This window comes from Lipomyces oligophaga (assembly GCF_038497815.1).
Source record: "Lipomyces oligophaga strain CBS 7107 unplaced genomic scaffold V1516scaffold_10, whole genome shotgun sequence".
Taxonomy (NCBI): Eukaryota; Fungi; Ascomycota; class Lipomycetes; order Lipomycetales; family Lipomycetaceae; genus Lipomyces; species [Lipomyces] oligophaga.
This window is the reverse complement of record NW_027117794.1, coordinates 205294-216342: the sequence shown is the minus strand read 5'-3', so window position 1 is coordinate 216342 and position 11049 is coordinate 205294. Positions and strand designations below refer to the sequence as shown.

Here is an 11049-nt window from a genome sequence, read left to right as displayed (position 1 = left end):
TATCTTGTATCCCTCTCAATATTATCGTGTTTCCACTACAATTTAATCTGTACAAAATGGTGGTTCTACAATAAAAATAGTCGTAATTATTCAAATATATAGCCGGAGATGTCAACATAAATTCATGGTCCTCGGTATAAGTCACTGGTCAGAGACAGGATTGCCTCGTATCTGTGCCAATGTCCCTTCCACAATTTGTAGTAAGTCCTGAGTGGTAGCAGATTCAGGGTCAATAGCTGCACTCGCAGACTGCTTGACAGACTTTGATCGTTTAAAATTTTTGGATTTAGGCATCGGAGAGCCTGATTCAGTAATGGCCTCATCAAGATGAAGTCGCTTGCCTTCGTACCCCGATGCAGACCGATGTATTCTTCCGTCTTCGCCATCCACGTCTTCTCCGTCTCGCATCCTCTTAACAATTCTTTCAATAGATAATGAGCCATCTGTAGCTTGCTGACTGCCCTGTTCGCCGTTGATATCTTCAGTATCACTGCCATTCCATTTTTTTTCAAATCTACCTCGACCTGGAGTAGATCCTGTCATTGGTCCACGGCGAGGAGTCAACACTTCGTTATCACGAGGATCTGCAGGATTCGCACTTATTTTCGGAGGTCGCTGTCTTGTTATTAAGCTCTTCTCTATTATAGCACGAACAGGATCTCGAATTGTTTGCTCGTCCGCAGGGTATTTACGTTGGCTCTGTGGCCCTTTGTTGGCCTCGGTATCACGATATGTTGCACCCAAAACTGGACTGATCTGTCGGGGAGGTCGAATAGCTAACTCATATTAATTAATTTTCTATACTATTTCCTGAAACCGACTTACGGAATAAGGGCAACGGAGACTCATTATTGAAATCAGAATGTTCAATATCCAAAACAGGCTCGGGAATCGGGTATCCAAGCGATTCGCAAGCTTGTACGTCACTAGTTCCTGCATTGCCGATCATCTTTGGTGGCTGCTTGCGATCAGAAGCTCGACGAGTTCCTTTGGGAGGTATTGATCGTCTATTATAGTCCGAACCGCTATGCGAACTAGACCCCGAATGGCTTCGAAATGAAGATTCGAACCGGTTAGATCGGCGTTCTGGCGATAAAGACCTTTGTCTGCTCTGAGTCCAACTAATGCAAACCGTATCAGTATGATTCAAGCACTAAAATATATAAAAAAAAATCTTACCCTGAGTGCTGAGCAGCACTGGACTTTGGCATTCTATCATGAATTGTCCGTGCTGCATAGGGGGCTGCCATCGCATACTCTCGCCCATCTCGTCGATCTCGCACATAGGGCATCTCATTAGAAGGTCCAAACCCCAGTTGATCTGAGTGTCCTGAGGAAGATGGAGCGGGTTGAGAGTAATAGCTCGAAGAAGATTGCGAACCAAACGACGCTGAGAAGCGGGGTGGAGGACTTCGCCAGGGGTCCTGAGGAGACAGACGTGTCGTTTGTTGATGGAAAGCATCTCGCGAGCGAGAATAAGGGTCGGGCGGCGGTGGCGCCATATCATAGTAATTTGATCTTTGCATCATAGGTTGCGACGGAGGACGATAAGAAGCTGCCAAACCAGAGGAAGGTCGGGCGTATGGGTCTGACATGTCATAATAGGGAGCCTGAGCAGGAGGCCCAGGTCGAGCCAAATGGCGATGTTGAGAGTCATATGCATCATTGAATCCCTCGAGTGGTGCAGGTGCTCCACGATTGTCATATAAACGTTTCATTGATGGTTCGAGTGGAGGCCGAGCGTAAAGATCTTGGGGATAATCATAGGGAGCAGGTCGGGAATACTGCTGAAATGGTGGTAAACTAGATCCGGTTCCTGGAGGTCTATGAGCGTACTGCTGAGCAGAAGAAGCGGATGGCGGTCGAGCGGATGCGGAACTTGAAGAAGACCAGTATGTAGATTGATATCCAGTCTGAGAAGGCGGAGGATGCGAAGGAGGTGGTGGCTGCGAGGAAGGTTGGTTTGACTGCGATCGGTGCGAATAGTAAGAACTCATGTTGCAACTAGCGTAATGTCGTACTTCCAAAGTAAATTGATATAGCAAAACAGAGGGTATGTAAATAACGATCAGCAATCGATTACGCTCGTTGGGTATAGGAATAATATTCTATTAGGATTGACCCAAACAAGCTCTGTATTTTGACTCTTAGTCGAATGACCAATGATCTTTGGATATCTCGGATATTCTCAAGAATAATAAAAATACGATAAACAAAAATATAGCTTTAACAACAAAATTAAATGTAATTCTGTGTTGTTCTCACAGTGACGAGATTGTCAATTTCCAGGTTTGTTGACACATAGAAGCAGCAGAAATCCCAAGATGAACACAAACAGTGTTCTTTGGAACGTCGGTCACCATAACAATGTGCGGCGCGAGTGTAAGAAGTGTGGGCTTCCAAGACGAGAGGACCAGATTATGGGGTTGGATGAGAAGTATTACATCAAAGCCACAATTGCAGTTACGTAGAGTGTGAATTTAAATAGTATCAACAGAAAGGTATTCTTTCAAAGAAACAGAAGCGTCGAGTTGCACCGTTAGTGATTTTGCTGACGGCTTGCTCTGTTCTGTGTTGTCGGCTGTATGTGCGATGACGATCGACGACCATCCAGGTATTTGTCTGCAATGAGTATGAAGGAGATGCAAAACTGATCTCAGCGAATAGGAGCAGATATCGATTTGGATAGTTGCATTGAACGATTATATCGGCGAGAGATTTTGACTGAATCAGTGGTGGAAGCCTTGTGTACAAAAGCGAAGGAATTGCTTGTCAAGGAGAGTAATGTCATACATATTAAAGCTCCGGTGTCGGTCGTAGGAGATATTCACGGGTATGCTGCTTTCATTTCAAATTAAGGAAATAGCTAAATTAAAATAACAGCCAATTTTTTGATCTCATTGAACTGTTCAGGGTTGGAGGTTTTCCCCCCACTACAAATTACCTCTTTCTTGGTGATTATGTTGATCGAGGTTACTTCAGTGTCGAAACAATATCACTACTCACTTGTTTGAAACTGCGATATCCAAACAGGATTAATCTAGTACGAGGTAACCACGAATCGCGTGGAATATCTCAAAACTATGGCTTTTATGGAGAATGTAAAACCAAATATGGCAATGCGCGCGTATGGCAGTGCTTCACAGAAATGTTTGATTTTCTCACGCTGTCCGTTGTGATTGATGATCGGATATTTTGCATTCATGGTGGTAGGTTCTCGATTATAATTTCAAATATATATCCAAGTTGCTAACAGATCTGGTTAGGACTGTCGCCCAATGTGCATTCTATTGATCAGATCAAAGTTGTCGATCGATTCCGTGAAATACCGCACGAAGGCGCCATGGCAGATCTAGTATGGTCCGATCCAGACCCAGATAAGGAGGATTTCGGAATCTCGACGCGAGGAGCAGGATATACATTTGGAGCAGAGATCGTTAAGAAGTTTCTTCATGTCAACAAAATGGAGCATATTCTACGTGCACACCAATTATGTGATCAAGGGTATCAGATTTTATTTGATGATCGACTCTCCACCGTTTGGTCAGCACCGAACTACTGTTATAGATGTGGAAATCTGGCATCTGTGTTAGAAGTTAGCGAGAACGGTCAGAGGTTTTTCAATGTTTTCGACGCGGCACCGGAAAATGAAGATTATCGCAGTCAACAGCAGCGATTATCTGCGCATTTAAATTCGATGTTTGAGCATTTTCTGTAACGTTGAATCCATAGTAATGTTTAAGATTGTACAGTAGAATAGAAGTGCAATTGAATGTGCATTGTAATATATTATTTTGCTAGATTTTCACTCTAGGAATTGGTAATTGCCCATCATGAGCACCCGAGCGGGTAGTCTTGTTTTGATTGGCATAAGAATTTTCATTTTCTTTTTAGTTTCATCAACGTCAAGACTATATATACATATATGTGTTAGTAATAACTGATAGGAACAAGTTGAGGATGGGATACTCACACATGAACAAAGCCCATTACAGAGGCTTCAGCGATATCACTTTCTGAATCTTCAGAGGTCGCAAATAATACCGCTAATATTGTATTCTGCAAGGCTGCTGAAACCTCCATTTTCGTGATCAATGTAGGAGCAACGATAGATTCATCAGTTCCAATAGGCAACGTGGACGACCCAACCAAATGAGATTGCTCAGAGCGACGATAGACTGTAATTGCAGTGATATCTGCGGTGATGGTGAATGCAGAGAGATTCATTTTCTCTGGCCCATAGAAATATTGCTTGAACATGCGCTGTTGAATCGACCTGCCATAAGAGTCGTCTATTTCAACGACACCAGGCGAGCGCTGGACTTTCACGACAGTTATTGGAACTGGTCTAGAAGAAAAACGCTTCAGAAGATCGTTATATAACCGCTCATTTCCGACCGATACTACGACTGAAACTGAAAAATCATTAACTATTGAGTCGATTAGGTCGTAACTGAGTTTCTGATCAGAGATTGTAGCAGTATCAATGATCGTTCCAGAAGAACGCGCATCCCGATCAAGAGACATTCGTGATGCAACCGCTTGAGATAGTCGAAATAGAAGGGATTTATAATAACGAGGGTTATCAGCCGGCGAATCGGAACCGTAGTAGTATACAATGGGATATTTTGGGGGAATGTGCATAGGTCCGGTAGTTGCACTCGAACCCCATGTGTCGAGATCCTCGACGTCTATCATTGTCGAAAAAGAGGCTGCAGATAGCGAGCCTGGCAATGACAGCATATTATCTTTGGGATCAAGACTGACAGCAATAGGAGCTCGACGCATTTTAGCAGCATATGCAGTGAGGATTTTGGCCAATGAGGTCTTGCCAGAACTGCGAGGACCTACAATAAGCACACGAGGACCAGCCTGGTCGCCAGCTTGAGCGCGCATTTTTTCCAGTGCAAAATGCAGATTGGCGAAAACATGCATTGCAGACTCATCGGATGTGTATTCAGCAAGTGCTTCGCCGGACCATTCGATCGAGCAGCCGTACCAAGTGTATATGCAGAGTTTTGTAGCGCGGAAGGAATAAGTTTGACCAGTGATTAGTTCAGTACCAAATATTTCTGCAGTTCCATTGAGCAACTGTATAGAGATATACACATAAGACGTTAGAGGTCGCGCAGAAAGTGGCCGCTATTAGCCTACTGACCTTTACGGACAAGGAAGACGAGAGTCCAACCTCGAAGCGCCATTCTGATCTCGGATGCAGATGGACTATAGAGACCGAAGCTGTATTTGAAGCGGACTAATTCATTAGATTCTAACACAAAATATATACTATACTGGAGCTGACAGACCTCATCATGCTGTAGACCTGGAAGATCCATGTTACTCGGCCAAGGCACGTTAGCACTACTAATTAGCAGTACTGTACAGTAGTGCCCGAAGACCCATTTCGTGCAAGTTTACACCGATCTACGCGTCCAGCGAACTCCCACCCACCACGTACACCCTACCACGCACACCCTACCACGCACATCCTCAACCCCAGACCCCCGAGCCCGAGGGTTCAGGGCAAGTCACGCCCTCGGCTTGTCGCCTCTCCGCAGCCCTCAAAGCGTAACCCTCGCACTCAGGGGACCCACTTAGCACGCACAGATCAGTTTGTGTCACGTGCCTGTCACGCCCGCCCACTGGCTGTTCTCAGTCTTCCAGAAGCAGAAGTCGCAAAAAGAAAGCTAAGGCGACGACAATCGAGCGTAGCGAGCCAACCAAATACGCGACGATATAGTTTGTTTCGCTCAAGGTTTTTCCTCTATTCTCCAGCACAAAACAGCATCTGGAATCACACAGCTATCTAGGAGTACGGCTGAAGACCAGCTTAGCCGTATAGCAGGATATAGCAGCGCTACTAACGGCAGGGCTGCTTCTGCTTTTGTTAAAAGCACCTCGCTAGTGAGCCCCTATTTTAAGTCATCGTTCCTTTTCGCTGCCTCTTTCTACGTTCTCCTCATTCCGGCGCTCATTCCCGCTGGTTTCAGTTGCTGCTGCAGGTCTCCTTCGGGTTTTGCGTATTTTGCTTCGACTCGTTCTGTACACTTCCTTCTTCTGTATTCTGTCTGCATTTTGCCTTCTTGTGTTGACGTTGCCGTCGTTCTTCACAGCATAATATTCCTCGAATCGCCTGCCCAGCTATAAAATGATCAGGCTACCGTCGGCGCTCCTGCAGCGCAGATTCCTGTCGGTTGCCCTCGTTCTTCTGCTGGTCACTTTTGCAGCTCTCATCACCTCGGCCTACCACTTTTCAGACTCGCTGCCTTCGATTCGCGTGTCGCTCTCTCCGGGTGGTTCCTCGGGCTCGCAGAATCCAACTTATTTGTCTAGCGGTCCGATCAAGGATCCGACCCACCCGGTCTATGATCTTTCTTCGTCCGCCGGAGTGCGGGATTTCATTGTCCATCAGTACGAAGAGAACCACGTCCTCAAGAAGGCCGAGCATCCTATCGATCATCTCGCATTCTGCTCGAAAGGACTTTCTGGCACCCATTCACCCATCTCCACGGTCGTCAAGTCCGTCACTACCAAAGACGGCTCGGTTGTGCCCATAGAGTTTCCCTGGTGGGGCCCGAAAACCCCGCGAAAGGTCAACCCCAGTTTACTGCCCTATCCAAAGTCTCACTCGAGCAAATACTTTGTTCTTGCCCGTGCCGATAAACGTCCAAGTGCATTTAACAAACGTGATGGCGACAAGAACAATAATGGCGAGTCTAAGGAGCGCATGACCGAGCTTGTCTATTGCGACATGGATTGGTCCGCAGATGCTGATTCGCCTTGGTTAGAGTGCAAGAACAATCAAAAGACTGCAAGGATCCCGTTGACTAAACCAACTCCAGGTCTTTGCCCCGATACACATAAGCTTCTTGAAGTTCCCACCGGCGCCCAGGACGCGAAGCTATTTTTCTCTCCTATTGGTGAGCCTTTAGTTCTCTTTGGAATGCACGGCCAAGGGTTTTGCTGGGGTCAATACATTATGGATATGCGTGCGATAGTACCTGAATTGAACGAGACTATGCATATTCAACATGTTCCTATGCGCTTTGAGGAGCCAACGCTAGTTCCCCGTGATCGCGATGATCCGGTTGAGAAAAACTATTTCCTGCTTTGGGATGAGGACAATACGCCATTTGTTTCTCGTCGACTTCTTGAAAGGTCGCTTTCAAATCTACAGTCCTTTTTTGATGGTGAATACAATGCTCCACTTGCAAGTGCCAATTTTGCGATCGATCATGATCCAAAATGTGTAAAATCTTTATTAAGAGATTATGCACCTGATTCTAATCGACGCAACTTTCTTCATCAGGCTTCAAATTCACTTCGAGTGACTCTTTGCAATTTTCCCTGTATACCCACCATACACAATACAGTTTTGATCGAAATTTTCCATGTCAAGCTTCTCAGATATCTAAGTATTTCTTACAAAAGGTACGTCTTAATTATGAACGCGACAGCACCTTTTGAAATTCTTGGCCGAACATCCAGCATTGTTTATGTTGGTACAGAGCAGCGGAACTTGTTATATACAACTACGATCCAATGGGATCCCCACCACACACGCCGTCGAGACTGGAATGAAAAGATTTATGGTGGTCATGCTATCTGGCAGATTCTGGACCACTCCGATACGAATCGAGTGGCTACAGCCGAGTCTGCAAACAAGATTGGTCTTCTTGATAGCGGCATGGATCTGAAAAATGTAGAGCTAACTCCGGACGATGACATTGGAGGTGATGATCCAGCGACATGGGAATCTCCACAGCAAGAGCCAGAAATGCCTACTGAGAATCAACTTTGGCGACGTACTGTCAACCGAGGAAAACGTTCTTTGACGCATAAGCATCCGCGAAGAAAGTTTGGTGAGCTTCCTTTTGAGGGTGACGAGAACGATGTAAAGGATGAAGAAGATGTCGTCAACAAGTATCTGAAAGAGTTTGGTTTACCTGATGACTTATATCAAAACCAGCTGGTGAGTCAGTATTATCATGGCTGGCTAGACGATACGATAGTGATCACGATCGGAGTCAAAGATTCGACCTCGGTGGCTTTACACGTTGTAGCGCGAGATATTTTAGAGTGTTATGTTTCGTGCCATAATTACACTGCCTCTGAAGAACTTGCACGCCCAGAAGAAATTCCGGTCGATTTACCGATGCCAACTAATATTTATGATGGTGGGCTCGATTCAGTTATGGATGATGGCATAGAGGAACTTGATATTGGAGCAGTCTAGTGATACGAATTTGTTTTGCTTTTGTCATTCTTTTGAGCAAAATTTCTTTTAATAAATTATTGCGGAGTTTGTCTGATTTTTGGAAGTTAGGGGATGAAGGACTGAAATAATATTTAATTAGTTTGTATTAAATATATTGTAATTATATACAAGGTCGTCCACATGCAATATTGATCTAACCAGTATAAATATATATATAGCAAGGTAGAATAGTCTATAAATATTTAACAATGCCGTCTAATACGTCGCCCGCGACAAAAGATAGTCTCATATCAGAATCCGTTAAAACTTCATGTTCCCCTCGGACTGGACCCATGTTCAAAATACCAATAGTTTTGCCGGCCTGCTTTCCTTCTTTTACAAGTCTAAATGCCGAGAATGTTGCCAATGAGCTGGCTATGACCAGTATGTTATCTGCACTTTCGACTTTGGCCTCTGCAGAGCGTCGTATCTCGATATCGACGTTCTCCCCAAAAAATACGACGTCTGGCTTCAACACACCGACGTCTTTCACTTTCCGATGCGAATGCGCGACAGTGACGTTCTCGTTTAGATTCTGAGACCATGTTTGTCCGTCCTCGAGAGCGTGTGCGATGCCTCTCGAGGCACAGGTAGGGCAGACAGGATATCTGAAATCATCGTAACGAATTGAGGAAGGCAGTTCAAGATCACCGTCAGGATTCAGTCTAAAATCTTGTATGGGATCCCTTCTAACGCGCTTCTGCCGCTCTAATCGATCAAGTTCTTGTTGTAGTAAGTCATTCCAATCCGGATTCAATTCTGCCAGCTGTCGTTGCAATTCGGACCGCGGTAGCCGGGAATTGCAGGTTAAACAAACTACTGCAGACAGTGTGCCATGGATCTCGGTCACGTCAGATATATATTTCGAATGCAAGCCGTCAACATCTAGAACAGAGATGTTAACATTTAGAGTAATACCGGACGCAAACAATTCTCACTCTGTGTAATCAGATTGTCGATCCAACCGTTATCATATAACTGTCCGATAGCACGGTGAACTCGGTTTGGCTGTGCTAATCGGATAGCTTCCCACCCGAGGAAGCTGCGCGCCCAGTAGCGCTGTCGAACAAGATGTCGCTCGATAAAGTCGGAATAGAATATTGGTCTGTAAGATTTGTTCAAAGTGTATGTTCCTCCGGGACCACGATAGTCTGGGATCCCAGACTCAACTGAGACCCCTGCTCCGGTAATGACCAATGTCCTTCCCTTGTCTGGCTCGAGAAAGGCTTTTGCAGCCTTAATCGCACCGACCAGGGTATTGGCAGAGGGAGGAAGAATACGTGGAGGAGCAGCTGGCTTTAAATTGTAGGGAACTCGAATCATCGTATTACTACTGATCCAGATTAAATTTTAAGAGCAGATACTAGTTGGGATATTGAATGCTCTATCTTGGGAGACTCGAAAAAGATAACAGGTTATTTTCTATTATATAAATAAATTCAGTTTCAACTATTTTTGGTTTTATCATCTTTGTCAGGAAGCCAAAAAACCTAAGGTTTTAGTAAAACTAATATTGTATTATATGAACAGTATTGCCAACTTACCAAATTCTCGTCGGAGGTCGCCAACATCATATTTCGGGGATTGAAAAGAATATTGTTGACAGGAGATGGTGAATCGAGAGCTGCAATCGGTCTTAATGCTCCCTCTCTTACTGGCGCCAGTAAATCCCAAACGATGACTTTATCTTTTGAGCCTGAGACTGTTAATATGGCTCAGAGATCAGTCTCATATCACATACCAGCGAAAACAAATCGACCGTCAGGAGAAAAACACGTATCTCCTGAGGATTCAAATAATCTACTGCCGTCTGGGCCAGTCGGCATCGAATATCCAGATGCGCCGAGCAATTTCATCATTACCTGTCCCGAGAAAGCGTCGAGAATGTAGTGTGCTGGACTGTAGGTCGAAACCAAGATTTTCTTCCCATCATTTGAAAATTCTATTTTCGACCAGGGCGTCGCCGCAATACCGCGTGCAGGCGATTTCAAACTATCGATACGAAACACGGAAAACGGAACATCCTCGTACTTACGCAAATCATACAGTAGGATTTCCGCTGTCTGCTCACAAGCCGCTGCAAACACCACTCCAGCCGGATCAAACGTAACATAAGCTGGAGAGGGGATGGTCAACAATCCATGACAATTAGCTGAATTTAGGTCCCATAATCGAATGGTATTATCTAGAGAAGATGAGAGAAATTTATCGCTGCTAGGTGCGACCTCTAGACCAATTACTTTCTTTTTATGGCCCTTAAAATATCTGATATATTGATTATCGTGTAACGAAAGATACCGAATTGTATCTATTTCATTAGATGATTTGAATACGAATTCGAAACTGATCAGTACTTACCGTTTTCCATTGTCGACGCATGCACACAGTTTGTAGAAGTATGTGTAAACCGAGCTAAATGGCACCCATATTTTTTACTGGGCAACACTTTGTCGAACCTATTCAATGTGAGCCTTATTTCTCACCTCATCAGATCAAATAATCAGTCACTTACTTGCCAGCTCGAGCATCGTATAGATTTAGCACATTGTCTTGACCAGTAGAAAGAAGTAATCCACCTTGATCGTCAAAATCCAGTGAGGTAATTTTACTTCCACGATCGTGATTCTGAAATGCTTTTGATGGCTGGAAACTGCAAACCACTTCTTTCGAAATTCCTACTAGACTCATATTATTATTATCGATTGATCATTTGCTAAAAATTACAGATATATTTCCAAGGTAATACGGCATGGATGAACTACTTACAGATCTAAATCAGATTGAATCCATAT

General features: G+C 44.5%; 6 protein-coding genes across 6 annotated transcripts; 2 read left to right on the top strand and 4 right to left on the bottom strand.

Annotated features, from left to right (window-relative positions):
* Positions 1-107: 107 nt before the first annotated feature.
* On the bottom strand, positions 108-2408 carry V1516DRAFT_120427 (uncharacterized protein). The gene is made up of 3 exons (XM_066918614.1): positions 1180-2408; positions 826-1121; positions 108-776 (listed from the first exon to the last, which is right to left on the bottom strand). The coding sequence occupies exons 1-3, from the start codon at positions 1995-1997 to the stop codon at positions 142-144; spliced, it is 1749 nt and encodes a 582-aa protein (XP_066775031.1). The 5' UTR covers positions 1998-2408; the 3' UTR covers positions 108-141.
* V1516DRAFT_714265 (Metallo-dependent phosphatase-like protein) lies at positions 2361-3813 on the top strand. Its single transcript, XM_066924331.1, has 4 exons — positions 2361-2614; positions 2668-2833; positions 2884-3209; positions 3267-3813. Exons 1-4 carry the CDS (start codon positions 2593-2595, stop codon positions 3716-3718), a joined length of 966 nt encoding a protein of 321 aa, XP_066775030.1. The 5' UTR covers positions 2361-2592; the 3' UTR covers positions 3719-3813.
* Positions 3747-5399, bottom strand: V1516DRAFT_681969 (Pre-mRNA cleavage complex II protein Clp1-domain-containing protein). The gene is made up of 4 exons (XM_066923323.1): positions 5307-5399; positions 5159-5254; positions 3974-5091; positions 3747-3911 (listed from the first exon to the last, which is right to left on the bottom strand). Exons 1-4 carry the CDS (start codon positions 5334-5336, stop codon positions 3806-3808), a joined length of 1350 nt encoding a protein of 449 aa, XP_066775029.1. The 5' UTR covers positions 5337-5399; the 3' UTR covers positions 3747-3805.
* A 580-nt stretch (positions 5400-5979) lies between these two features.
* Positions 5980-8351, top strand: V1516DRAFT_120376 (uncharacterized protein). Its single transcript, XM_066918613.1, has one exon. It carries the CDS (start codon positions 6149-6151, stop codon positions 8234-8236), a length of 2088 nt encoding a protein of 695 aa, XP_066775028.1. The 5' UTR covers positions 5980-6148; the 3' UTR covers positions 8237-8351.
* Positions 8344-9841, bottom strand: V1516DRAFT_120331 (DHS-like NAD/FAD-binding domain-containing protein). The gene is made up of 3 exons (XM_066918612.1): positions 9802-9841; positions 9196-9747; positions 8344-9142 (listed from the first exon to the last, which is right to left on the bottom strand). Exons 2-3 carry the CDS (start codon positions 9578-9580, stop codon positions 8451-8453), a joined length of 1077 nt encoding a protein of 358 aa, XP_066775027.1. The 5' UTR covers positions 9581-9747; positions 9802-9841; the 3' UTR covers positions 8344-8450.
* Positions 9626-11004, bottom strand: V1516DRAFT_681962 (WD40-repeat-containing domain protein). Its single transcript, XM_066923322.1, has 5 exons — positions 10770-11004; positions 10616-10713; positions 9999-10565; positions 9802-9953; positions 9626-9747 (listed from the first exon to the last, which is right to left on the bottom strand). Exons 1-5 carry the CDS (start codon positions 10943-10945, stop codon positions 9703-9705), a joined length of 1038 nt encoding a protein of 345 aa, XP_066775026.1. The 5' UTR covers positions 10946-11004; the 3' UTR covers positions 9626-9702.
* Positions 11005-11049: the final 45 nt, after the last annotated feature.